Source organism: Phalacrocorax carbo, chromosome 7, assembly GCF_963921805.1.
Source record: "Phalacrocorax carbo chromosome 7, bPhaCar2.1, whole genome shotgun sequence".
NCBI lineage: Eukaryota > Metazoa > Chordata > Aves > Suliformes > Phalacrocoracidae > Phalacrocorax > Phalacrocorax carbo.
Window position 1 is genome coordinate 3,596,878 of NC_087519.1, and position 26,677 is coordinate 3,623,554.

General features: G+C 51.4%; 1 protein-coding gene across 1 annotated transcript in view; it reads left to right on the plus strand.

The window, feature by feature from the left end:
* Window positions 1-7,219: 7,219 nt before the first annotated feature.
* IGDCC3 (immunoglobulin superfamily DCC subclass member 3) overlaps window positions 7,220-26,677 on the plus strand; it is a 112,373-nt gene continuing 92,915 nt past the window's right edge. The window contains exons 1-2 of the mRNA XM_064456083.1: window positions 7,220-7,535; window positions 18,534-18,839. Coding sequence (XP_064312153.1) covers window positions 7,469-7,535; window positions 18,534-18,839 — 373 coding nt within the window. The 5' untranslated portion in view covers window positions 7,220-7,468. The remainder of the gene's footprint in view (window positions 7,536-18,533; window positions 18,840-26,677) is intronic.

Here is a 26,677-nt window from a genome sequence, read left to right on the forward strand (position 1 = left end):
CTCACTGCCACAAGACTTTGAAACTAATGACTTAGCAGGGTTACAGATAAGGCAGTGAAGTGTTATTGCGGGCAATAAGGGCAATTCACAGTTATATGGGAGCGGATGCAATTGCAGAGGTGTAAACCCTCCAGCTGGGGAGTATCGGGCACTAGCTGTGGAGGGTGGGGACAGATTGTTACAGCTGGACCTCAGTTTGCAGCTAGCTTTGTGGAAGAGTCCTTGCCCTTCCCCAGTGACAAGACAGACCCCATACACACCATATTGCTGCTGCTGATGTGCAGAAAGGGAGAAGGATCCTTCTCCAACAAACTCACTCCAGAGGAACCCATGTGACTTCCTTTCACCTCCAAAACCAAGTCACCCGCCTGCGAGCATTGCAGCATGCTGAAGGGCCGCTTCTGCTGAGCGCCTTGGCTGCCGGCGGGCAGCACCAGGAGGAGTCTGGCCAGCAGCGGGTATGGCCGGGGCACTGCAGTTCTCCCTGCTCCCTGTTGTGATGCTGTACCTGGGGCAGGTCGTGCACCGGCCCCGAGCTTTCCATCCAGGGGGTATGCGGGGATGCAGCTCAGTCCAGTGGCCCATTTAGGGGTGTGTCGTGGTTTCTGGTGGTTCCTTTGTACAGGCACCCTCTGCTTTGTCCGTGCTGACTTCAGCAATCATATAGCCACAGGGTGAGCATTGCTGATCTGCCTAAAATCTTCCCCCCGCCTGCCACTGAAGCCAACACATGCAGGCGCAGTGTGGCACCATTCCCCTGGCTCACCTTGGGCCGATCACAAAACCACCCAGTTAGTTACGTGCTCAGAGCGTTTTGCGGGACATGCAGCAGAGTACAAACAATTCTGCTTATGCATCACAAAAATACTTTGTCTCCTCACGCTGAGGCTTATTCTGATCTCGTTACACCCCACCAAATTGTACCGGAGTGTGAAACTGGCAGCGTTTGGATCTCCCGAGTACGGCGGTGGCCGTGGACCAGTACGCCAGACCTCAGCTACAGAAATCGAGGCGGATCCCTCGGAGCCAAGAGATCACCACTCGGGCACCAGCAAAGCCGCTCTCTGTACAAACGCGTGTCCGTGCGGTGCGGGGGGTCCTTGTCTAACTCGGCTGCGCCCAGGTCCCTCCTGTCCTCAGCGCACGTGGGACCTGTTCTAGTCTCGGCTAGAAACGAATGGAAGAAGACAGATAAAACACATTTTCTGTGTAAAGCTGAAACAACCAGTGCATATATTTTTTTATCATGAAATAAGTAGCTTTCTTGCAGATTTCTCACAGACACACAAACTGTTGATACCTTTAATTACCCATCGTACTTAATATATGTTCCTACGCATCAGGCTCCTTTCTCCCTTTTCTTCCTTTCAGTAACACTAAAGATTATTGCTGTTCAACTTCTTGCTGGTGTATATTGTTTTACATTGTTAAAAGGTCAGGTTTGTCTCACTGGCATAATTTTGTAGTATTAATGTTACCGTTTGGCTACACAACTGTATATTCCCCGTGCTGCTGCGAGAGTCGCAATTCTCATCCTTTTATTTCTTCTAATTCCTTGTTACGTGAAACGCGACTCGGCTAAAAATCTCAACTTTTTGTCGATTTGATTTCTTGTTAACAGACAGCAAAGTTCTGGTTTAAATAGTTCAAATGAGATAACTTATAATCTAGGTTTTGAGAATTTTTTACATTACTAGCTAACAAACCTGGGATCAGCCCATTAAATCCGCTGCGTGAGAAAACAACCATTTTAATAGAGCACTATATATGGTTTTGATCTCATTAGGAATAGGTGTTTTGAGGGGATCATCGTGTCTTTTCTAACAAAGGTGTTGATTAGAAAAGAGGTGTTTAGTCCAGCAGAAATCTACCATCTAGTTCTGTTATTGTATTCCCTTGCTAATATTTTAAAATTAAATTTCCTTTAATTTTTCTACACAGTGCATAAGGATGTGTAACCAGAACTTGATCTCGTTTGAAGATTGTGTCTGTGTTTGGTTCCATGCTGTACTTAATTATAACTTTATTTCTTCAGAGACTGTTCTTACTCCACAAATACTCTTTAGTGTTAAAGTGTAAGAAGACGTTGTCCTTATATTCCTTAACTAATGGGTTATTAATAAAATAGTAAAAAAAAAAAAAAGAGTGGAATTTGTCTCACGATGCAGTGTGTTACAGCTCTTGCTCCAAGAGAAGGTCTGTCGTGGAAGGCTGATTCTGCTTGGAGTGGCCGGACCCTGGGAAATCTGCTGTTAGGTGCCGGGCCGTACCCTGCCCCTCGAAGCACGGAGGGGGTGGCCGGAGAGTGCTCTGCCTGCGTGGGTTGGCCGGAGACGGACCTGCAACGCGTCCCTGCGGGCAGCGTCAGCCGGGCTGGAGCTGTGCCTCCCAGCACGGGGTGGCCTGCACGTGCGTTTCCTAACGGCTCGACTCCAGCCTCCTGCTCGTCCGAGTCGCTCGCTCCTGGCTGGATCTGCGCGGGAGCCTGCAGCTGGCGGACCCGGGGCCACGTGGCAGAGCGCCTTCCACGGCAAGGGTGTACCTCGCTGGTGGGAAGCGGCGGCGGGAGCAGGACGCAGGATACACGCTCGTGCCAGTTCAGTGCCTGAGCTCGTAACCGTGGAGGTTGGGAACGTGGGATGATGGTGGGTGCCTGATTCCTTAGACGTCACTTTGGGGATTTCAGGTGTGGGCAGAGATTGGGTTTGTTGGGTGTTTCTTGATGCTCGCTCATTTCTCAGTTTTGACATGATTCCTGTAAGAAAAAAGAAAACAACCCATATCTGTCCAGTTTCATGCCTTATCTTGCTGGGGAATTTTTTAATGTGAAGAATAAGCAGAAGCTTCTAGCAAATGAACAGTGAGAGCTCTTGGATGGCGCGGTGGGCTGAATGCTCAGCAGCTCGCGGCCAGCGAGATTGCCAAGAGGATATCTGGCAGTGCCCGAGGACACGCTATTAACCTCCCATGCATCTCCCTTTCTTTCTGGGATGCATTCCCTACTTGAGTGGATAGTTTCCATTATTACTTTATGCTGCCAGGACTACGGAGCCATAAAATCACATTTTATCTGCGTTACAGAGGCAATAAATCTGCACTTAGCACAGTGTTCTCTGATAGTGGTTAAAGGGAACTGTGTCAGACTGCATAGCTCTGATGAGAGTTTCTCCTAACGATAGGTAACCCCACAAATGAGCAAGGAAGGACCTTCGGGGGGGTGGTGGCAGCTAACAGCAAATCCCACTCCCAGCTCTGAGTTCGCAGCATGAGATGCTGGTGGGAGGCTGCTGAGAGGGGACACAGTGGGGTGGCTGCAAACGGGGCAGCGCGTGGGTGAACAGAGCAGAGGGATGGTCACAGCAGTTACAGGGGTGTCGGGACCATGGAGAAGGGAAGATAAGAGCAAGGCATTTGTATTCTCTTCCCAGCCTTTATCGCCCTGGTACACTGTGCTATCGTGCAGCTGGCAATATCACTGCTGCGGGCTCGGGTCTCGTGTGGTCTCGGGTAACTCAGTAAGTTACAAGTGCCCAGTGCAGCGCGTTGCCCAGCTCAACCCACCGGGAAACGACACAGCACGAGGCGACGGGCTGCGTGATGCAGCGAGGCGGCCAGGGCTGCTCCACGGGTGCTCAGCGGACACTGGTGGTGGAAACTGCATCTCATGGGGACTCCTCTGACCCCCTCCCCTCCAGCAAAGCACCGGAGCAGCAGTTGCACCAGCACAGTCAGACCCATGATTTGTGTGGCAGGTACAACCGTGTGGGTTTCATTGTTCATGCTGGCTCCCCACGCGCATTTCCACTGACGGCAAAACTGGTGGATCAGTGACACGATCATTTTCAATTCACGGAGAACACACAGCTCCTCCTCAGCCAGGCATCTAAGTGCCAGGAGGCATCCCCTCGGTCTGGTGACAACCGCTGGCCCCTGCCACCACGCCACCTGTGTGCTTATAAAGCCAAAAGTGGATGGAAAGGGGTTTCTGCTCGGGAAAGCAGCCTCCAGGAGCACGTCGCGGGGCTCTCCCACCACTGCAGGGACGGCTCTTGGCTCAGTGCCTCCAGGTGGGTGCCGCGATTTTTGCTCCCCTCCCTTTTGCTCACTGACCACAAAACATGCTAAAAACCCACGCGTATGTATGTAAGTGAAAAGCTCCCAGGCTGTTAGCAGACAGGGAAACCACAATTACACATTGAATAATAAATGGAGTGAACTCAGACAAGTTAATCTCTCACTTCATCTGCTGAAACTACTAACGGTGTCTTGGGGACCTCAGTTTGCAGTTAATTGGTGTAAGTCAGGAGCACTATTGGAGCCCATGGAAAGGGAGGTGTTCGTGCCCCTGTACTTGGCACTGGTGAGGCCGCACCTCGAGTACTGTGTGCAGTTTTGGGCCCCTCACGGCAAGAAGGACATTGAGGTGCTGGAGCATGTCCAGAGAAGGGCTACAAAGTTGGTGAAGTTGGTGAAGGGTCTAGAGAACAAGTCTTATGAGGAGCGGCTGAGGGAATTGGGGTTGTTTAGTCTGGAGAAGAGGAGGCTGAGGGGAGACCTTATCGCTCTCTGCAACTACCTGAAAGGAGGTTGTAGCAAGGCAGGGGTTGGACTCTTCTCCCTGGTAACAAGCAATAGGATGAGAGGAAATGGCCTCAAGCTGCGCCAGGGGAATTTTAGGTTGGATACTAGAAAAAACTTCTTCACCAAAAGGGTTGTCAAGCACTGGAACAGGCTGCCCAGGGAGGTGGGGGAGTCTCCATCCCTGGAGTATTTAAAAGAAGGGTTAATGTGGTGCTTGAGGCTATGGTTCAGTGGTGGGCTTGGCAGCGATAGGTTAGCAGTTGGACTCGATGATCTTAAGGGTCTTTTCTAACCTTAACGATTCTGTGATTCTATGATTCTAATTCACTGTGCAAGGAGTGAGGGGTGCGCGACACCCTCTGAGGCCAGTGCTCGTGGAGGATAACCTTGCGGAGAGGGAGGACAGATGGACGGACAGACCCTGTGCCCCTCTGCAGGAGGGAGGATGGAGGGATGGAGCCCATGACTGCTCTGCAGGGAAGGGGTTTGGAGCCTTGGTTCGGGCTGGGCACTGCTGCTCCTGTAACCCCGCTGCTTTTCAAAAGGCTCCAATTTCTGCTTACAGTGTGATAAGCAAATCCCTGCCTCCAATACAAAGTGACTTTTTTAAGCCCTCATGGTTACAGAGGAGCCCAGAAAAACATGAGTGCTCCAGATTCCTGCTCTCAGGTGGCTCTAACGAGAGCCCCAAACCTGCATTTTTCTTTAAAAATCTAATAGCTTTTCATCTGAGTCCTGTTCAGCAGAACAACCCGCACTTGGGATATGTGAATGCGACACCAGCAACGTCACAAGTGTCGTTTGCAAGACACAGGACTGAATTTGGTGGAGTTCAACAAACACGTAGCTACCTCCCCCAGCTCCTGGGTCCTGCCGCTGCCACACTGGCCATCGCCTGTGTATGGGAGCAAAAGCGCTCAAAATCTGTGGTTTCTGGGGAAAACACCTTGTAAAACACACGGCGCTTTGTTTCCCTTGGAGTTATTAATTCCCGCAAGCCATACTTGATGCCAGCAGCATCCCAGGAGCTGCCACAAGCCCACGACGGCTGCGAGCGTTACAGGAACGTTGGCGGGGCCCCGCGGCAGGAGCCAGGGAGACGGCTGGGGAACAGGAGCAGGGTTGGTGCCAAAAGGTCAGGGACAGCACGGAAATTCAGATGTTACCGAGAGGCTCAGGGAGCCAGAGCAAATTCTTCCCTGGCTGAAAGCAACCTTGTACAGCTCAGCCCTCTGCTAAATGAGGGAAGCTTTAATGTGGAGCAGATGTAGTGACGTCTTCTTTCCTCGTTAGCTGACTCCAACACGCTCAGGGCACACCATCCAGGGGAGCCACGCGTTGCTCCTCTTTACAAAGTGTTTGTCACCAGGTTTCTGGGCACAGTTACAGGGCTTAGTAACCCAGTCCATCAGCTCTGTTTTTATTTGGAAAAAAATACATTAGGTAGGATCCACTTCTCTTTTGCCCAGTTGTTTTTTCCCCCCAAGCAAACACCACAAAAGGCTTTGAGCTGCCATTGCAAAGATGATTTTTGCTGCTGATGGTGATGTGTTTGCAGAGAACATGGGGCAATGGACTGGGCAGGATCAGTTGGAAGGCAGCAAAATACCCCATGAGTTCTAGGGCTCAGCGCCACGCAGGGATGCGTTACCCTCATTTCATGCCAGGAGGGTGGACAAATTATCTCGAGGGCTGCAGCAGGGTTTAGGAGCAGACTCATCCCTTACTGGGTCCTTCCTCACTGGGACCGCTTTGAGAGTGAGCTGGTTGGTCCAATATCTGCGTGACTGACCTGGGTAAGTCACCTTATGACAGCGTTTAAGGAGCACTGGGGTGGGAAAAGCCAAGCTCTTCTTCGTTCCAGTCCCCAGGATCTCGTGGCCATCGCTTTGCGATCCCACTGCCCTGTTTCCTGAGGACACCAGTCACCTCCAGGCATTGTGAAATGCTCGGTGGAACCACCCAGATCTTGCTGTCTCATGAGTGCTTTCCCTTGTTTTAATGCCATATTTTTGGGTCCCATCGCTAAGGGCAGGTAAGAGGCAGCTCCCTGGCCCGGGGATGGGACCCTGCCCTCGTCCACTGCTGCAGACTTGTCACCATTGCCAAAAACAGGTTGTTTTGGGCAGTGACAGGTAGGAGAGAGCACCTCGGGCAGAGAGTAAGGAAACTTCTTCCCATATGATTACCACAAGCTCGGGAAGGCCAGGAGGGGGTCTTTGGTGAGGGAAGGCCAGGAGGGGGTCTTTGGTGAGGGGAGACCCGTAAGGGGTCTTTGGTGAGGGGAGAACCGTGAGGGGTCTTTGGTGACAGGAGAACCGTGAGGGGGTCTCTAGTGAAGGGGAGACCCATGATGGGGTCTCTAGTGAGGGGAGACCCATGAGGGGAGACCCATGAGGAGGCTCTGGTGAGGGGAGACCTATGAGGTGCCCCCACTGAGGGGAGACCCATGCAGTGGCCCCGGTGCGGGGGGCTCTGCTGACAGAACTGCGGTGCGGGGAGACCCGGTGAGGGTCCCGGGCACAGTCCCCCCCCCCTCCCCGGGCCGCCGCCACCCCGCAGCCCGGCCGGCCCCGGCGCGGCGCTGCCGGCGGCCCCGGCGGATGCGCAAGATGGCGCAAGGCGCTGCCCGCCCGCCCCCGCCCGCCGGCGGCCCCGCTCCCTCAGCGCCGCCCCCCCGCCCGCCCGGCGCGGCGGCGTGCTCGCGCGGAGGGGAGCAGCGCTGAAATCCGCTTTTTGCCCTTTTTTTTTTTTTTTCCGCCCCCCTCTCCTTTCCTCCCCCCCCCCGCCCCGCTCTCCGCAAGCGGGGGGTGGTTCTCGCCTCGCCTCCCTCCTTCCCTCCCTCCCCGTGGGGCGCAGGGAGGCGAGCCCGCCCGCCCGGGATGCCATGGCTCCGCCGGGCTCCGCGCTGCCCGCCTGCCTGCTGGGGCTGCTGCTGCTCGGCTGCCGCGGAGGTAAGAACCGGGCTGGGCTTGGGGAGCGGGCGGGGGGGACGGACATGCCGCCGCGCCCGGCGTCGGCGCCGCTCCCCGCCGCGCTCGCCCTTCGGTCGGTCGGTCCGTCCGTCGGTCGGTCCTGCCCGCGGTCCCTCCCGCACTTCGCATCCCCCCCCCCCCACCCCAATCACTCCCGTGGTGGCCGGGGTCGTGCTGGTCCCCCCGCGTCTTTCCCCACCCTGCGGTCGGTCCCGGTCCCCCGCGCTCAGCCCGTCCCCGTGGCATCGGGCCGCCGCGGAGGCTGAGCGGGGCCGAACAGCTCCGGGGGGCTGGAGGGACCGAGCGCGGCCCCCGCACGCGTGTTGTCCGCCTGTGCGGCCGCGGCCGTTGGTGTCACCCGCCGTGGCAGCACCCCTCTGCGGGAGCGGGGGGCTCGTCCCTCGGGAGGGCGCGTCGGGGCCACGGCTTTCGGCTGTCGGCTTCCACATCAGCCCGTCCAGCGCCTTCATCCGAAGACAGTCCCTACGTGTTCCCCCAAACGCAGTGTTTTCAGTGTTCCCCCAAAAAGCTGTGTTTTCAATTGGAAAACCCACGTGTGCAGAGGGCTCCGGGGAAGGGACCGCGGTGTTTGTGGGGCCCTCCCCTCTGTGGCCAGTGTTTGGGAGGGATGGGATGGCTGCGGTGGCGGTGGTGTGGTTGGGCATCCATGCTCGGCCACCGGACCCGAAATCCTCACTGGCGATGGGAGCGGGAGGCAGCGCCCGAACACACGCGTCGTGTTTGTTAGCAAAGGCGGTAGCTGCAGAAAAGAGATGTTGGGCTGCAAGTTGCGGGGATGACGGTGAGCTACTTCAAACCCACAAGTAATGTGCTCTCCTGTAATGCCTGGCTTGGTTCACACAGCCGCAACTGGTAACACCACCCACCGGACCAGGGCCGAACTACAAAAACATCAAAGGGATTTTTCCCTGGACCTACTGTGCACATGCCCTGCTGATAAATTGCAATATTTTCCTTCTGCTGGTGATGCTGCTTAAGCATGGGTCTAATCTGAGAAAGATGCTGTTATGCAGCGAAATACCCATGGGTATCCTGCCCTCGTCTCACCTAGCAGCCTTAAAGATAAGGGAAAGTAGGAATTGTTTAAAAAAAATGTACAAGCAGCCCAGCGTGGTCAGAGGGAGAAAAGCGTGTGTTAGATTAATCAGAGATTAGCTGCCGGGGTGTTTAGGAAACTAGGATGTGGGCTATTCCCATAATAAATCTCGCCACGTGGTTCATAGCAGCCACGGCGAGGAGAAGCCAGCGTAACTCACGGGAAATAGAAGTTATCTGTGAAGTGGATGTAACGAAGCAGGTCTCGTTACTCTGTTGGGATTCTTGGGTACGCAAGAGTGCATTGAGGATGGTTGAAAAAGTACTTATTGGGGGGGGGAAGGAAAAGAAGTTAATTTTTGGAAGCAAAACTTTAGTAAGTTGAGTTTGTGTCTCATTTATCGCCTGTTGCTGTCCAAATCACCCTGTGTGTGTGTTTATTTTGCGACTTGGCAGGTCAGTGGCTCCTGACTTTGGGGTGTGTTTTGCTGGCCCCGCTGAAGTGTGCTTGGCCGCACTTTAGAATTTTTTCTGTTCTGAGGTATTTCCCCCCCTCGGTGGGTTTATACGCTCTAGATGCGGTCAACAGCGAGGCAATGCGTTTCTGCGCTCTGCTGAATTTAATAAACCCTCCCGCGTCGGTGTCAGTCAGCGCCGGAGCAGAAAGCCTCGCTGCGGGGACGGGTGCTGCGTCGGGAGCGGTGCCGCGCTGCGCGGGACGGGATGCTCCGCTCCCACCCCTGCGGTTTTCAAACTCCCCAAAACGCTGGCCTGGGGACTGTGAAGCAGGCATTGGGAGCTGCTGGTCAGCGTGCTGGAGTGGCTCAGCAGTGAGACAGTATTTTCTTTCCTTCTTTTTTTTTTTTTTTTTTAATTTCCTGGAGCTCTTTGTTCTGGGTGGTGGACAGCTTTTGTCTGTTATTGCTGAGCCCGGCATTCAAAGGCGGGCATTGGATACGAGAGGCTCCCCAGCCCCGCTCAGTAACAGCCTTGGAATTAAACATCATCATTTATATTTAAGTAGGCTTACTTCTAAATTATTAAAGCTATAAGCTTTCACTAATTCCTGCTCTGTGTGGCTTTGTTGGTTTTTTTTAGGTGCAAAAAAAGGATTGTTTTCTCCTAAATTGGTGTAATACCCCATCCTTTTTCTTAATATATGTAGAGGGTTTCTGGTATCATTTTTCCCCAGTAATACTCCAAGATGGTCTATGAAATTCAAGCCCACGTTTGGGCTTTGTGTCTCTCGGGGAGTTCAACAGGAGAATCTCAGGACGTGGTTTTCCTGCGTGGTGGATGCGGCCGGCGAAAAGGGGCGGTCATCTCAGAGCCGTGTACTTGTGCACCACGTTTGGGACCGGTGCTGGGCGCGAGGCTCACGCAGGGGTGCGAGCGTGCAGCCACCCGTGCCAGTGGCACGCAAACATCTGCTGGGGCCGCCGCGGTGCCAAAACTAAACTTTGCATTGGAAGTATTTAAAAGCTGGCTGATAGAGAGGGGAATAGGGCAGGTTGGTCCCCGCCTGATCTGCCCTGCCACCCCCTGCGCAGAGTTAGAAATCCTAAACTAGTGTAGTTGTTCCTTTTCTTATTACCTGTCAGACACTGGAACTTGTACAGCACAAGCTTCTGCGCTTGCTTAGGAGCTGGGAGAGGGTCCTGGGGAGAGGAGTTGGGCAGAGAGCTCCAGATCCAAGGTTACAGCCCAGTTCCCCACTCCTCTCCTTCCTGCTCTATCCCAGTTTTGGCCCACGTACCCTGGTGCAACCAGCGTGTCACGGGCCAGCGTGGAGCAGCTCAGCAGCAGGACTGCCCGGCGGAGAGCTGCAAAACTGCTCTCATTTTATGTGTGCAAATGAGAAAGCCTTTCTCCCTCTCTTCTGTCTGCTCAAACTTTTCTTTCTCTGATTTCCTTGTTTCTGGAGAGTCCTGTGTCACAGCGTGTGACGTGCCAAGCAGCGACCCCGTGCAGTGCCAGCTTCACAAACCCTTGGGATGCTGTTCCTCCTGCACCTCCCTGTCCCGCGGCCTCGAAACATCTCTCTCCGCCGCTCTGGGATGGCCGCTCCCGGCTTGCTCGCCTCGCCGCGGCATTGGAATCCAGCGCGGGCTCCGGCGGGAGCAGGACGGGGCCCCGACGCGGGGCTGTGGCACGGGGAGCGGCGTGAGCGGAGCTCCTGTGAAGCCACTGCCGGCGCCCGGCTTGCCCCCCCCCAAGCAGCGAGCTCATCCAGCACACACTCGAGCAGACCATGCGTTTCGTTTTGCAGCCTGCAACAGATCTGGGACAGAAGATGCTTTTCTCCATGCCCCCTTTTCCCCCCTTATATTTCATGCTTTGCGCTCCTGCGCTTCTGACCCCGGATATTGTCCTTTTATTTGGTCTAACAAAACGACACAGGAGTCCCCCTCTGCAGATTAAGAATTCCCATTTAAATCAACTGAATAACATCGGGCAGGAACAGGAATAGTCCGTTCAAAATTACTTTGAAATCACAAACTTATTTGAACTTTACTGGAGCTTTTAGTTTTACAGAGTTTAGAAACTAATAAATTATGTAGCAGGGCTCATGAAAATCTACCCGAGTCTGTTTATCCAAAAGAATATGTAACATTTTGGTTTTGCAAGAAAATAAAAATAATTGTTTACACATGTTCAGGAGTCCTTGGCAAGCATATAAAACTGATGGTTAAGGAGGCGAACATGTCAATAATTGCGCTTTAAGAGAAGAGAGAGGCAAACAGGCGAGCGTACCGAGAAAAGCACACAGCACGCTGATCTGGCCTCGCTATTATATCGAATGTCACTGTTGTATCGCACCCTCCACTCGAGAGGAGCCCAGTCACTTAACAACCCAGACCCGCTCCTGCGTTGGTAATTTAAAACCAGAGTTTCAGACCAGAGTCAAGGATTTGCTGCCTTTTTTTTTTTTTTTTTTCCTGTTGTTCTTGTGCATGCGGTTGTGTTGATGAAGCTAATGGCAAGTCAGGAGGATGCGGGTTGTGGCGGGTGATTCTGCTGGGTTGGGAAGATGCTTTTGCAAAAGGGTCTTTGCTGCTGCAGCCTGAGAGTATGTGAAAAGGGAGAGAAGTGCTAGTGTTTTGTTGAAACAGCTCTGATTTTGGAGCAAGCAGGGATCGGTGCGGTGCCCGGCTCCTTAAGAGGAGCGAGGCGATGCTTTCCTCCAGCCTGAACTTCAGGGTGGGAGGTGATGAGGCAGAAGGGGTGGCAGGGAGGAGAGAGTGCTGTGTTTCCTTTGAATCCCCTGTATGCAATTAAGAGTTTTGAAGATTTTACTGTGCACAGAAACTTCTCTTCCTCCAGAAGGACCTTGCCTTTCCTCTCCTTGCGCACCATCCAGTCCTGCCTGCCAGTACTCAAGCTGAATTTCAAGGGCTGAGTGTTGGGGCTTTGGTGGCTGGTGGTTTTGGCACCGTGATGCCAGGGTGCCTGGCATCTCGGCAGCCTCATGCCTTCATGCTTCTCCCGACCACCATGTCTCTGGTCCACAAGCATCGTTATGTACCACGTGGCCAGTCCGTGCCCTGCCAGGTCTGTGCAAGGGACCAGCCGCAAGGACAGCCGCCTCCCTGATGCTTTCTTGCAGAGTTGGGGGCTGAAACCCCTGCTTGTCGTTAGAGCGGCGCTGGGGGGCTGACGCCTGCGGGGAACCCCGGGTCTGGACACAGCATTTCCCATCTTGGCCGCTGCCTTTGTCATCCTCTCGTGCACGATATTTTCCTGCTCCGTATTTGTATCGCTGATGGCCTCTGCGGTAGGACTGTGATCTGGTCAGGGCTGCGAAACACGTGGGGAATGCAAACAACAACACATCCTACGCTCGGCTTGCTGCCGTGCTCTCTGGATGCCTCACCATGGATGGAGCTACTGTGGGGTGATTAACTCGGAAGAGGTCTTTGCCCTTTCCAGCTATACCAACAGGTTTCACCCTGCCTCCTTCAGAGATGGGGGAGCCCACGAGAATTCGGAGCTCATCCTGGAAAGGGTCTTTGTGCTGTGAACACTTCCAGCTTCCACACTGTGTTTAACAAGCGACCTCCTGGGATTTGCCCAGTCCGGTCTTGAACATCTGAAAATTATTTGGGGCCATTTCTCTTGCTCTTTGGGCTGTGTTTGCCTACCTCGGCTAAAATCTGTGCTCCCAGCGAGGGCAGCAACGCTGGGCATGTCTCTGGGCTCCACATCAGGTGGCCGAGAGGTTGCGTTATCCTTGACAGAGACCTCCTGCAATTGCTTAATGAGTGGATGTGGTTTATGTGCCCTGATGGAAAAATCGCTTTATATAATGTCCTGTCCAAAAGGAAAGGGAATAAAAAATTCTGAGCTAGTAAACTTTACTGCCAGCAAGATGTTGAGCCTGTTAGAGCCTATTCTCCTCTTCTTTAAATGTAAATTTTTCTGGATGCCCTAAAGAGCCAATTTGCACTTTACTGCAGTGTAGTGCTTTTCTGCATAGGGTCTGGGTCAGCCTCAAGGAGATTTAAGGGAGCACCAGCTGGATTTTTGGGTTGCCAATTTTATCAGCCTGAAACCTGTTTTAATCTGCTGGAGAATATCTTTCAGGTCCAGATATCTCTTCTTTCCATATTCTCCCATTTGCAGAAGGGTTTGAAAAAAAAAACAACCCACACTACTGAAAAAACAGGAGCCATTTTTTGTAGGGCTGTCCCAACCCACACCCAGGTTTTTGGTCCTGATATTAACCTGCATCCCACTATAAAAACCTCTGGTCCTGGGCTCGTGGGACTCCAGGGGAATCTTCTTTTGGCTTTATTGAAGCAGGACTGGAGTGGCTGTTCGTGGTGATGGTAAGGCTCGCCAGTGGGTCGCTGCTGATTTATGCTGTGTTATGCTGGGAATGAACACGGTAAATCAGGAGGGGGCAAGTTTCTGCTCACGAGATGCAGTTTGCAGGTGGAATGTGCTGTTGGTGTGATGAGAGAGAAGCTGGGGCTGCCTCAGTCTCCCCGCTGGTGCCCCCAGTGATGCTGCGCCAGGAAGAGCAGGGTGGATCTGAGTGCTCCTGCAATATCTCGCCTTGCCACGAGCTCAGAACGGGCCCTTGGCAGGTCATTTCATCTCTCTGTGATTAATGTTCCCTGTCTAGAATGGGAGTAATAATACGGGCTTCATCTGTCGGGACCACGTGCTCCCGGGGCCGGGATGGCCCTGCTGGCGGTGGGTCTGGACGGGGTCCAGGAGGATGAGCCGTGATGTGACTGAGGTCCTTTGCGATGGATGTCAGCACTAATTAAAGCGGTGAGATTAGCTGCTGTATTTTTCAGAAGCTCGGGAGGGAAAGCTGAAATTGGGTTTCCCAAATGGAAAAGGACAATGCTAGGGTATGAGCAAGTTCTTTTGAAGCTTTGAACATGAATCACAGTGTCAAGTAAAAAATAATTAAACTTATTTTTTTTTAAATGTACTTCAAAGTGTCTTTTAAGCTTCCCATTAATTCGAAGTTCTTTCTCTCAGCGCTAAATAAATCTCTTGGTTCAAAAGCACAAGTGCTAATTGGTTTCTCTGAGTATGCCTGTCTGCTTGATCAATAGGGGAAGTAGTTTTTGTTAAATATTTGCACATATAGTCACATATTGTATTGCTCAGGGAGATGGTAAATGTTTCTCAAAAGGAGACTTGTAGAATGAGGATTCCAATAATTTTCTTGTGGCCTTTATGTCAGAGCTAATAACGCTTCCTCCTCCATCCTTTTGCAGAAAGCAAAGCAATTTTCCCTCGCACGCTCCCCGGCGCTGAGACAAGCGGTCTGTTGAGCTCCCCTGCCTCTAACTACAAACTCAAGCTGCCGTGGGCTGAGCAGAGAGTGGCTGTGAGCCACATTGCCTCGCAGCCTGTTTCGGGCGGTACCCGGGACGTTGTGTGGGATGAGCTGGGTTTGGATACGCAGCCAGCAGTTGGAGAGGGATGGGCCTTTCAGGCTCCCTGAGTGAGTGTGCACGGCCTCGGCGATTTCCTCTCTGTCTCTCTCAATTAATTGCACTTTTACTGTTTCCATGTGCCTTTGGAGTGTCGTTTACTTCCAACTTTGCAGCATCGTTCCTGTGCCTCGCTGCTAACTCCAATCAGTTATTTATGCTAACGGAGCCGGGTCCCTCTCTTCCCCCATTACCTCCTTGCTTTGTGTGGGTCCTCCCTCTGACCCGTCTGAGCTGACCTCTAGAGCAAACTCCAGGACCCTTCTTGTCCTGCCGTGGAGATTCCTCTGTGGGTGTCCTTGTCCTTTTGTTTCTCATCCCGAGCATCCCAGGGAAGCTCTGCATTCAGAATCTGCCTTTGAGAGTTGGAGCCCTACAGTGCCAGTCTTGGAAGGCCAAATCCCAATGTCCCTGTCTGAAGCCCAATCCCTGAAAACCGCTTCTAATGCAAATAGCGCCATGGTTACAGCCAAATGGATGAAGGGGGGGTTGTCTTTAGAACGGGATGAAGAAGGTATAAGCTTTCTACCATGCCTTGCACCCAGTTCTCTCCAGAACGGCTCTCCATTGGCCCTGTGGATCTTAGGTTGGGCTGTTTGTGGACCAGTTTCTCATACCCATTCCTGACAGTGTGCAGTATCCCAGGGCCTCATCTCTTTTTTTTTTTTTTTTTTTTTTTTTGAGAAAACCTACAGGAACCTCCGTGATGCCCTGTAGAAGCACACCATTGATTGTCCTCACCAAGCCCACTCTGTGCCTCCAAATCAGGCCACGAGGCTGAGGACCGTAGGGAATAGTGCTGGCTTCAAGGTGACCTTTGGCTGGGGAAGAGCCCATGGTTGCTTCCTTGGAGCTTGCTGCATGCTGGGGACCTGCTGGGCTGCAGAGCCACGGTGGTGCAGAAACACGCTTAGGTCAGCTTGCAAGCTTGGTTCTTGCTGACTTTGCCACCAATGACTTACCTATTTGTGAGACTCAGACATTTACCCCATGGAAAACAGAGCCTGTGGTTTTTGCAGAGTGGGATACCGAGGCCTTTGAGGACCAAAGCTCAGTTTTTTAAGGCAATTTCAGATCTAGCTATTTAATGATGCAGATAGGCAGCTATAGGAGGTCTAATGTGCCCATGGTGCCAGAGAAAGGAGTATGCCTCTCTGCGTCTTTCAGCATCTAAGTATCGGGGGAGAAGAGAGACTTTTGGCTGAGTTTGCATGGAAAGGCCATGTTGGGGTGAAAGATGGAGCTTGGCTTCTTCCACATCCCCAGATGGGCTGGGCTTGCTTCTCCCCATGTGCCCGTTTTTTTGGCTATGTGGCCCTGAAGCCCCGGGAAAGTGGCAGTGGGATTTCTTTAAGGTCAGAAAAGCTTCCTACAAAAAAAGCATCCATTGAGGAGGAATTTGGGTGCTTCTGAACATGGTGAGGCGTCTGTGGGTTACAAACCAGTTGCACACTGTCCACTGCACAGTGTCACACAATCCCCCTCTTGACTACAGCCCCAAGAGACCCCAGGACCAGCTAGTGTCTGCCCCCACCCCGGCGTGCGTCTGAGGGCACTGGTCCCCTAATTATGAGTGTCGTCACTTCTGCTGCTCGCGCAGCCTGGAGTTAGGATGCAGACCGAATGTTTATGGAGGTAAACATGATTATCTCCAATCACAGGCCTTAATGATGGTTATTGTAATGACAGCTATTGTGGGAAGGGCATGTAATTATGTTGATTCTTCCTTTTATTGTACATCTAATAATAAGCTGTTTTATCTAAGAGTACAGGGGAGCTGGGGGAAGATGGGGCATTTATTTCATTAGGGATTTTTTTCTGTTTGCCTGTTAGGCTAAATCCTGAAATCTTGTTCAGTCTTTCTGGAGTCAGAAGTCCCCCTCGGTTCAGTGGGGAGTCAGGACAAGGGTGCTTATCCTACTTAGTTCCCAGGAGTGCCCGTGCAGGGAATGGGCCCCGGTGTGGTAGGTGGTGTTGAGATTCTGGCCACTTTGCAGAAAAATGTGGAGCATTCATCTAATTCCTTAATTTTCACCAAAGAAAAGAGTAATTGATGGGTTTGTGCTGGCTGTAGTCTAACTTGCTGAGAGGACCCCAGGGCTATCTCATAAAAAAGAAGCCACGGTGAGTGATAGATCACTGAGATGGCTGGAGCTAGCCTGGCATTTTAAGACTTAATGGGTTAATAAAGTGTGTGTTTTAGGTGTCTGTCACTAAGTAGAGTTTGTCCATTCCCTGCACACACTCATACCTTGACAGCAGTACCTTTGACCTGCCATGCGCTACCCCTGCCTTCTTTGTCTGCTCCGTCCATCTGCCTCGGCTCAGGTTGCACTCAATGTTTATCCCCCATAATCCAATTTAAGTTGCTGAAGAAAGCAATGGGGATTTACAGAAAGAAGGAAAAAATCTCACTGGGTTTGCAGAGCAGAAAAGACAGACTTTTTTTCCCCCTTCTTTTTCTTTAGGATAACTGCCTCTTCTCATCTCTTGTTTTTACCATGCATTAACAATCTGACCTTCGCTCTGACTTTGAGCCTAGTGCGGTGGGATCTGTATTAGGGACAGGCATTACAAAGACTGTGCTGGGCTGGTGTTTGCCAAGAGAAGTTGCCCACGTGCGTCCCAATTCTGTGAGCAGCTGTGGAGTTGGTCCCCCCTGAGCCCGTGAGAGAGGGGAGACGCTGTATCGCAGGTTTCAGCAGCTGGAAACCTCCACCCATCGAGGGGCTGCCGCACAAGATAATCGTTAGAAAGGCTTTCCCTATATTTGGATGAAATTGTAGTTTTCTTACTCTGTTGGGATTTCTTCTCCATTGCTCTTCTTTAAAAGAAAAACAAAATTCATCTTCATCCCTGCATTTACACCCTTCAGATATTTATATGACTCCTGTTTCTTGGTCATTTTTTGTCTTTCATGTCAGCATGTATTTTGGGCTAATCTTGAAACAATAGCTCTATTTCTGTTGTCTTCTGTAGGGTCTAATCATGACTAGGGCAAATTATACCCTAAAAAGGTGTGCTGGACCAAGTGAAGCATAACATGCCAAAGATGTAGTGTTTAAAGGCTCTGTTGGCAAAAGAAGTAAATTAGTATGTATCTGTACGATGGGAAGCGAGGGTTTGCCTATTGTTGGTACAAATTCTGCAGTAACTTATCTCTCCTGGACCTCGTTTAGCGTAATTGCTTTGCAAGAAACCTTTTGTGTCGCTGAGCCAGAACATTGTGCATTTGTATTTCGGTGCTTAACTTGTTCTTCATTAAGGACTGAATAGCACCATCCTTTGCCTGTTACAGCGCGAGAGAGACCAAAGCGACAGAAGGGCATGTGTTACGCGCGAGAGGCAAACAGCCTCCTGCTCTGCCAAGCGGGAGAAGTGTCACGAAGATGCCGGTGGCAATATGGTCTGAATCGGGAGCTGCCGAACCCCCTCTTCACCCCCGCCGGCTGTGCTGCTAATGGGGCTGTGCCATGGCGCAGCCCCCTCCCCGCCTGGGAGCAGATTTCTTGAACTGGTGTAAACTGCTCCTGGGGCTGGGAATGGCTGATGTGAAGTAAGCGCTGCCCCATGCTTGAGCAAGTTTTTATTGTGTATGGCTGTTTTCCTGCAAAGGGAGGTGAAGAGGCAGTCTTCAGTGGGGTATGAAGTGGAGTTGGGGTTTGGCAAGCCACCGAAGGGGTATGTCTGCCTGTCCCCCTCAGTGGAGTCTCCAGACGTAGCCTTGCAGGTCTGTGCCTGTTTGTGCCTTCGGCAGATGCGCCTCGAGATTCTGATAACAAAGCCCTGGGAGGCAAAGCATGCCCAAGGGGTCTGTGTTTCTCCAAAACAGTTGCACCCTGTAGCCCCAGTGTAGCCCACTATATCCAAAACGCATTCACCATCCCATTAGCTGCCTTAGCACTGGGTTCTTGCTGCTGTTTGTGGACACGCTGCTGACTCTGTCATTATCTCTTCATTTTAGATTTTGGCCATTCCTCCGAGCTGGCGTTCGTTGTGGAGCCTAGTGATGACATAGCTGTGCAGGAGCAACCCTTGATCCTCTACTGCCAGGTGGAGGGCATTCAGCCCATCACCATCACGTGGCGGAAGAATGGCGTGATGATCGTGGACAGTGAGAATGCCTTCATGTTGGCCAACGGGTCGCTCTACGTCTCCCGCTTCCAGAGGGTCCGGGGAGATGGGTCCTCGGATGAAGGAGAGTACGACTGCATGGCGCAAAACCACTACGGGCTGGTGGTGAGCCGGAAGGCGAGGATTCAGGCAGCGAGTAAGTATGGGCATCGTTGCATCTGCACCTCATGGGGCAATCCCGCAAGGGGCCCTGGCTTTGCTGGGAAGCAGGAGGGCGGTGTGGTGGGTGCTGGGTGTTCAGGGAGGGAAAAGAGGGGAAAGAGAAAAAAGAACGTGGAGCTGGTGTGGGGATCTGGCTGGCATCTAAACTGCGTAGCTGTCCAGGTGTGAAAGAAAAGCTAATTAGCCTTCTCAGGGGGAGAAAACTAAAGCTGCCACCTAGTAAATTCTCTGTCTTGGATTGGAGGGGTAAGTTATGTTAAAGTCATACAGTGAAATAGTCCATGGTTTGTGTATCTCCTGTGGTCAGTTTGGAAGCCCCTCTGCTTTGCAGCTCGTCTGGGCTCTACTCGGCAGGCAGCGCTTTCCAAAACATAAGCAAAGACCTTCTGAAGGTCATGGTTTCTGTCATTTTGTTATTGAAGGCAGGCAGTGTGGAGGCAGCAAGGTCTTATTTACTACCCAGAGTGGCAGCGCCTTTGGGGGCAAGGCTAACAACACCAGACTGATTGTCTGGTGGGGGAGCCTGGAGGAGGAAAGAGATGAAAATGTCAGCGAGGGAACGAAATTTAAAGCTGGGGGAGGAAGAATTACGGGGCAGGCTGTGACTCCAGCCCTGCGCAGTACCCAGCTTAGCCCGTTGCATTGCCATGGCCGGAGCGGTTGGTCCTGTTGGGTCTCCTGCCACGCAGGCTGCTGGGCTTCCCCTTGCTGGCTCTGGTTGTCCCGGGACTGCTGGCAGACCTGAGGTGTCCTGGTGGTTTCTGCCCCCGTTGAGTTGGTGGCCAGCTTTCCCCACAGGCTCTCTGTGGGCTCTGGGGGTGCAGCCACTAATCCTTTTTGCATTCAACCAGAAGTTGCTGCTTCTGGTTGTAATTTATATATGGGTGTAATTTATATATAAATTTATATATGTAATTTATATATGGGTATGAGGATGGGCGTCTGGTATGGCCCTGAGACCTGGTTAAATAAGTTTTACTGAAGGGTTCTCCAACTTGTCTGGGCAATGGCTACCATTCTTCTTTCTGTGCAAGCAACTTACTATCGCTTCTGTTGCATTTGTAAATCACACCGTGATTTTTTGGTGCAAAGCAGGAAAAGCCTATGGCAAAGTCTGGGGCCAGGGTTCCCTGGCCGCACTCCCCGAACTGGGGGGCCTGTTGGAGCACTGCCGCCCACTCCCCGCAGCGCCGGGGCCGGCTGGCAGCCCACCAAGGGAACACTCCAGCCCTTGTGTGTAACAATCCCCGAGTGCATGAAGTGGCCATCTGCAAACCTAGCTTTTCAGTGGTGTAAGAAGTGACATTGTCCAGGAGCCAAGGGCTTTGGGTCCGTGCCAGATTAGCAGCTGGATCTCAAACTTGTCAGTCTTGTGGTGCTAAACCTTGGAGCACTTTTGGTGAACAGCTCTGGCATTTATGAGCCGGGAGCTGGCTGACGCACAAGCACAATGTCAAACTTCTCGGACCCGTAAACAGGAGACGTGAGAGCTGGAGGAATTACCTTTGGGATAGTGGATTGTCAATAAACACTGTTATCTCGGCTCCTCCATCAATATGTATGTGATGTGCTGTGTGTCCCTGAATAGCATTTCCTTTTGTAGCCGTAGTTTAGTGTGAATCAAAATGAAAAAGGGATCGGGTTGAAAATGCTCTGGTCTCTGTTCTGGCTTGGTTTCTTGCCAGGCCGGAGAAAAAGTCTGGGTGAAGCCAGCACAAAACATGGGGCACCTGGCCTCGATGCCACAGGTGCCTGCTGATAATGGGAATAAAATGGGATGTTGTTGGCAAATGTAACCTGCTGCTCAGGGTGAGCTCCCCTGCTGTGCCTGAACTGCAGGAGCATGCACTTGCGCTTAGGACTCGGCTTAAGCATAGATGAAATCTCCTAAGAATGAATCATAGTTGTACCCTTGAGCCCCCATGTCTCAGGGTGGTTACACATAAGTAATAGCAGTTTTCCTTGCCCCAAGTTCCGATAAGCAAGTCAAACAAAGAAGGAGGGTGATTATCCCCATTTTGGGGATGAGGGGACCATTGCATCAAAGAAATGGGTGCTGGCTGCCTGGAAGGGGAAAAAAAAAAACCCCAAGTGCTAAGCAGACCTTTGCGAAGCAGAGTAAATACTGCCGGTGGGTAAAACCTCATCCCAGCGCTGATCTCTGCTACCCTCTGAGCCTGACATCTGAACACAAAAGCAAAGGAGAAATAAAAACCTTTCGCAAACAAAAATCTTGAAAGTTGATCAAGGCCGTGCTACTGAGGAATAAAAGGGATCTGACAGGCCGGAGCCCCTCGAGAGCTCTGCTGCACTTTCCGCTGTCTTCAAAGGCAGGCCGTTAGTCTCATATCACCGTTACAGACCCTGGCTTTGTATTATTGCTTGGAATATAATCTTCTTGGCTCGGAGGAATGTACATATTTGCATTCAGGAAATGTGGGCTGGATATCGTATTTTTATGTTTCAAATTTACTTCAACGCTTGGCATTGAGTAAAATTTAACTGGAAGAACATGCTGCTCTCAGCCGCTGCGCGTGCGGCCCTGATGGGCTTGAGGTGCGTGCAGTTCCCTCACGGAGCGGGCACTTCTTAAAACCTTCCTCCTAAAAATTGACTCGTTACATTTATTTAACTAATATTCAGGGGAATTTCTGTATGTCGTCGTTATTAACCGGAGATGCTCAGCGGAGGGAAGTGGATCTTGGCTGGTTTGTCGATTGGCAGCTCAGGTACTAAACACACTGATAATATTTTTCTAGCGTAACCTTCTTTTGAACGAGTACAAGTGTGCAAGAAGCCTACGCGTGACTGAGTTGAGCGGAGGCCCTCGGCATCTCCACCCTCTGCCTAACATGCTGGTTGGAATTTTTTCGCTTGCTGTTTCTGCGTCTGTTCAAACCCTGGAGTGTTAGTTTAAAAGGTTGTGGAATGCAACATGTTTTTATAATCTGATCAGGTTATTGAATACAGATCTTTTCTTTCTCCTAATGACAGTTTCATAATTTTGCATGACTCTGAGCTGTCTTAATTAAAATCAGTTTCATAAGCAGAGCGTTCTCTGGAGGCACTGCTTGGCTGTGTCTCTGCGGGTCTCTTTGAGGAGCTGTATTTCCCTTGCGCATGCCAGAAGCTGATGCACAGCTTTGCTGTCGGTGGAGGAAGATACCCTCTGAGCAACAGTAACGGCTAGAGTCCATTCCTTCGGAAGGCGAGCTCCCCAAAACGCAACCGCCTTTCTTCTCATCACCACCCTTTGCTTAACTTGGCCTTACTTGACTCTGATCATGTTGCCTCATGGCACTTCCAGCCCTTTTTTGCCAATGCTGTAGTTTGATGGAGCTGGCTCCACATCATCATAAATCACTGCCCGGCCGGTGGAGTAAGACCCATTGATTATATCACTCAATAACAAGCAGTTACCACTAATTGGAAATCACCATCAAACTGGGTATCGGATCAGGCTCTGCACGCATCCGGCTTGAGAGTAGCAATTTTCCCTGTTTGATCTGGTGCTATAAAAATCAGGAAAGAGAGAAAGTCAGTCAATTGTGCAACTTCGAGCCAAAGAGGTTTCTTGAAGCTTGGCGAAATGGACCTGCCCAAGTACTGTGGGACCTGAGGATAGCTCTGGAGACATCTGGGCGTGTAAAGATGCTTTTCTCATTGTGTCTTGCTGCAGGGGGACTGTTCTGTAGCCGAGCTTAGCACTGTGCATCCCTTCCCTGCTGCCTTAGCCCCTTCCCTTCCACATCCTGCCCCAAATCCCTCTCCTCCATCCCACTGTGCCTGGGCATCCGTGGCACTTACCCTGCTGGCAGGAGGGAAGGGTGGATAGCCCTGGCAAGGCGGATGTTACGCCTCTCCTCTGCACTGATCCCTGCAGACAGCAGCAGCAGCGCCTCTCGCCCAGCCTGGGGCCAAGCATGCTCTCCCCACAAACACGCTGGCTGCTGTGACCTCCAGGCCAAGGGTCTCAAGGTCATCTGCAAAGTATAAAAGGGGGAGAGGTCTGGATGCATGCCTGCAAGTTGTTTTCCCTGCCAAGCTGTGTGGTTAGGGGAGGAGGTTGGGACTTGTGGGGTTTTTAAAGCAGGAAAGATCTTCCCATCGTTTCAGCTCCTCTGCACAGAATATATTCAGGGTTTAACCTGCAGCCCCCTTTCCAGGCTCTGGGGTGGTGGGAAGAGCTGCTGAGCCCAAATAATGGCAGCATTTATAAGAGTGTAGAGACAAGAAGGAAGTCTAAAAGGATTAGGGAGAGACAAAGGGGGCTGATTATTTTATGGGTCACAATACAAGGCATTAGAGTGAGATCACAAAGGGATGTAATTACAAAAGAAGGCCATACTGGGGGGATCAAACCAGGATTAGAGTGGGAAATGTTTTTACACAGTTTTGTTCCACTCATTATGAAGTTAGCATTTTAAATTAAGATTTAAATAAGGTGGCACCAAAGTTGTCACCAAGGTATTTCCTGGGCAATGCCACTGTTTGGATGCAGATTGCGAGTCTCAGCTCAAAACATCAAGGCAGACCTTAAACACGTGGGTTTGGTGTTGGTTTCTCTTGTGCGTGTAAAGTATCCGTATTGTCAGCAGAGCCCAACCTATCGCTTGTGCTTAGATCGAGTGAGCCTGTTTCTGCGGTCGGGAGCGGGATACTTTTGTGATGACACATTTTAGTGGTGCGAAACACGTGCTGGAGGTAAAGGTATGCTTTTAAAGCAAGTGCCCTGGTGTCGGTTTGCGGCTCTGGAGAAGTCGTCCTGTTACTCCCAGGAACTTTTGGCTAATGGTGGCTTGCATTTTATTGCTGTTTAAACCCTGGTGTTGCACGCCAAGTTTCCTCCATCCACAAACAAGATTATTTTTTCCTTCAGTTGTGGCTCTGTTTACATTTAATGCCCTTTCTTCTCAAATGCTGAGCATAAGGGCTCAGTTCTGATGCCAGTGATGTTTCTTTATTGTCTGTGCTTTGAATGCTCACGGCTCTTAGTAAACCCATACCAAGTTCTGGGCTTGTAGCAGTTGGTCTCAGAAGGGAAAAATACCCATGAGGAATTACTAAAAAATAGGAAAGAAAAAGAAATTAAGTAAAGCAAAAATACTGTGAGAGAGGTTTCCTGGGGCTGGAAATGATGGGTGAGTGGATTATTTCCTTCCATCAGCTCTTTTGGCTGCCTCTAGGATATGCTGGCTTATGTGATGCTGCCTCTCACATCTGTACTGTTGCAGTATTTGGCCCTCTGTGTGCTGCAAAACAAATATACAAATATAGGAGTCACCAGGGGGAGATCGGCGAGATTTGACTGAGAATTTTAGTAGATTTGCGGGATTAAAAGAGTTTGTCACTTACCACCCACTGCATTTCAGTGTCTGCATGTAACAGCCAGGATTCACCCTGAGACTTGAGCACATTATAAGACCATATTTCTTTTGGCTGCTCATTTCTTAGCAGTGTGATAGTTATTTAAATATCATCTTGCACTTCTCTGTGAGGCTTCTAACGTAGATGCGCCAACCTTAGCTCCGGCAATGTTATCTCTCATATAGGGGGTTTGCACTGCAGGCAGTAATGTCACTTAGTCATTTATAGAAAGCTCAGGGGAAATATATCAGAAGAATTTCATTAATGGTAGCACCGTTGAGTTATTTGTCTCAATTAACTCTTGGAGAACAGCTGAGGAAGTTCTGACATCTCTGCAGCCAGTGCCTGCAGCACGAGGCTGCTCCCGAGTTCGCTGCCTGCGTTTTTAACCCAGGGTGATGCTCTGCAGGTACCTGTGCGGGCAGCTCTGCGGAGGCAGCGCGGTGCTCAGCCTCGTGTGCTTTTACGCTGCTTGTTCCTCTGGCTGCTGCTTTGCTCCTGCCTCTCCTTGAAGCATGGGGCCAGGGCAGGTCTCTGCTACCTTAGTCTTCTGCTTGCAGTCATCACCCCGGCATCTCCTTGGTGCTGTCAGCTAGAGCAGCTCTTTATTTACTTATGCTTAAGGATTTGTAATGCCACTAGTTATATGGTTGTTTTTCCAGCAGGCTGCTGATGGCATGATGGTTATATATGGCTTTCACTCTCCTACTGCCCTGCAAGGGTCCCAGCTGGCTGAGCCAGCCACCATGGGGTGGCCAGTAACCCCATCTGTGCCTCAGTTTCCCCTCTCTGAACCCAGGATGGGTTTGCCTCGGTGCCATTGTTTGCACACCCCGTGACCATCTTGGCAGGGGGGCAGGTTGCTATTTTGTGTTTACTGGGGACTTGCATTAGCTGGGGATGGTGTTTCACCTGCGCCGTCGCTTCCCTGCAAGCCTGCCAAGAGGTGAAGGGTGTGCAGTGCTGGGGAAAGGCTGGTGCCCAGGTGAGGGGGGGGGGCTGTTTTTTTGCCGCTGTACATTGGCAAGTCTATGAGTAGGAATCAATTTTTCAGGGGCATTTGACCAGAGCAATCAATGCTCTTGATCTAGTGGGTAACAGGCGAGTTAAAGGAGAGCATCGCTGCGTTTGCCTCGAAGCTCTGGTCACGGCTATAATCCACAGTTACTGAAAACAACAAACACGTAAATAAATAAAAGGGCGCAGAAGCTGCAGAGGAAGATACCCGATTTTGTCAGGGCTGTGTCTTTTGTGCTGATCCCTGCCCACAGCAGCCTGCCTGCTATGAGATCGGGATTTGGGCACCCTGCTTTGAATCTTTGGGACCTTTGGATGCAGTAGTGATATGAGCAAGGGCAGACCTCGCAAATCCCCTCTTACGGGTGAGCCCACACACAGGGGCCAAAGCTGCATTCCCGGGGATGGCAGGGTGAGACCCAGGAGAGCCGTCAGCCAGAGCTCCCCAACACCGAAGGATGCCAGATCCCTGCTCCATGCACCACCTCTTCCACTCCGGTTTTGACTCTACCCACCATCACAGCCCTGTTGCTGGGAAGGGAGTCTGCTCCCACTCCTCCTAGGCATAGCATATGGTTTTCAGAGAGGTTCTTGCTTTAAACCCAATTTTACAGTTGGGTTGACTGAGGCAAAAGGAGGTCAAACGATTCGCCTGAGGTCACTCAATAAGTGGCTCAGATTAAATCTCAACCCACAACGCTGCCCGTTCCCAGCGCTGGCTGTGCTGGCCGGACCAGATGGCCTTCTGAATGCGGCGTCAAGATCCTCAGCTTTTTCTCTCCCTCATTGTTCTCCATTGTCGGCTCCTGAATGCAGGACCTTGAAAGTGAGAGTCATTTGGATTTGCCGAGTCCAAGTTATTCTGTTTAATGACATGGATTTGCGGGAGAGGGTTTAAACACACTGCTTCGCTACGGAGGTTTGAATTTTGCAGAGGTTTACCCCTTTGCTTTGGTTTTCTGATGTTAAAACTCTCTCTGCCCCCACCAGCTAAAACTGGTCCCTTACCCTTTCAGCTGCTCTGCTGTTGTCTCACCAGTTGTGGGACTGCTCTGGCTTTGTACCTGCACAGGTTACTCCTTAGGGCTCTCACGCCCTGATCCCTGGGATAATTCCCTGGGTGATTTTGCTGCTGCTTCCACATCACTCTGGTCTGTCTGTGCAGTTTGTGCCTTCCCCCTTAGCTTGGTCCTGGGATTGCACAGTGGGGTCAGTGCAGGGTGCTGTTGGATGGACAATGTCATGTGTTTGGCTCTGGGAGCCTTCAGGCTCTTGTGTTAGCTCTGGAAACAGATGGAGATGCTGACATCTCCCTCCTGGTCTGGTGTGGAGTCCCATATATCGCTCCTGACAGCAGGAGAGGCCACGGACACAGTTAAAGCAGTGCATTGGATATCACGAGACAAGCTCCATCTACACTCTCTAAAC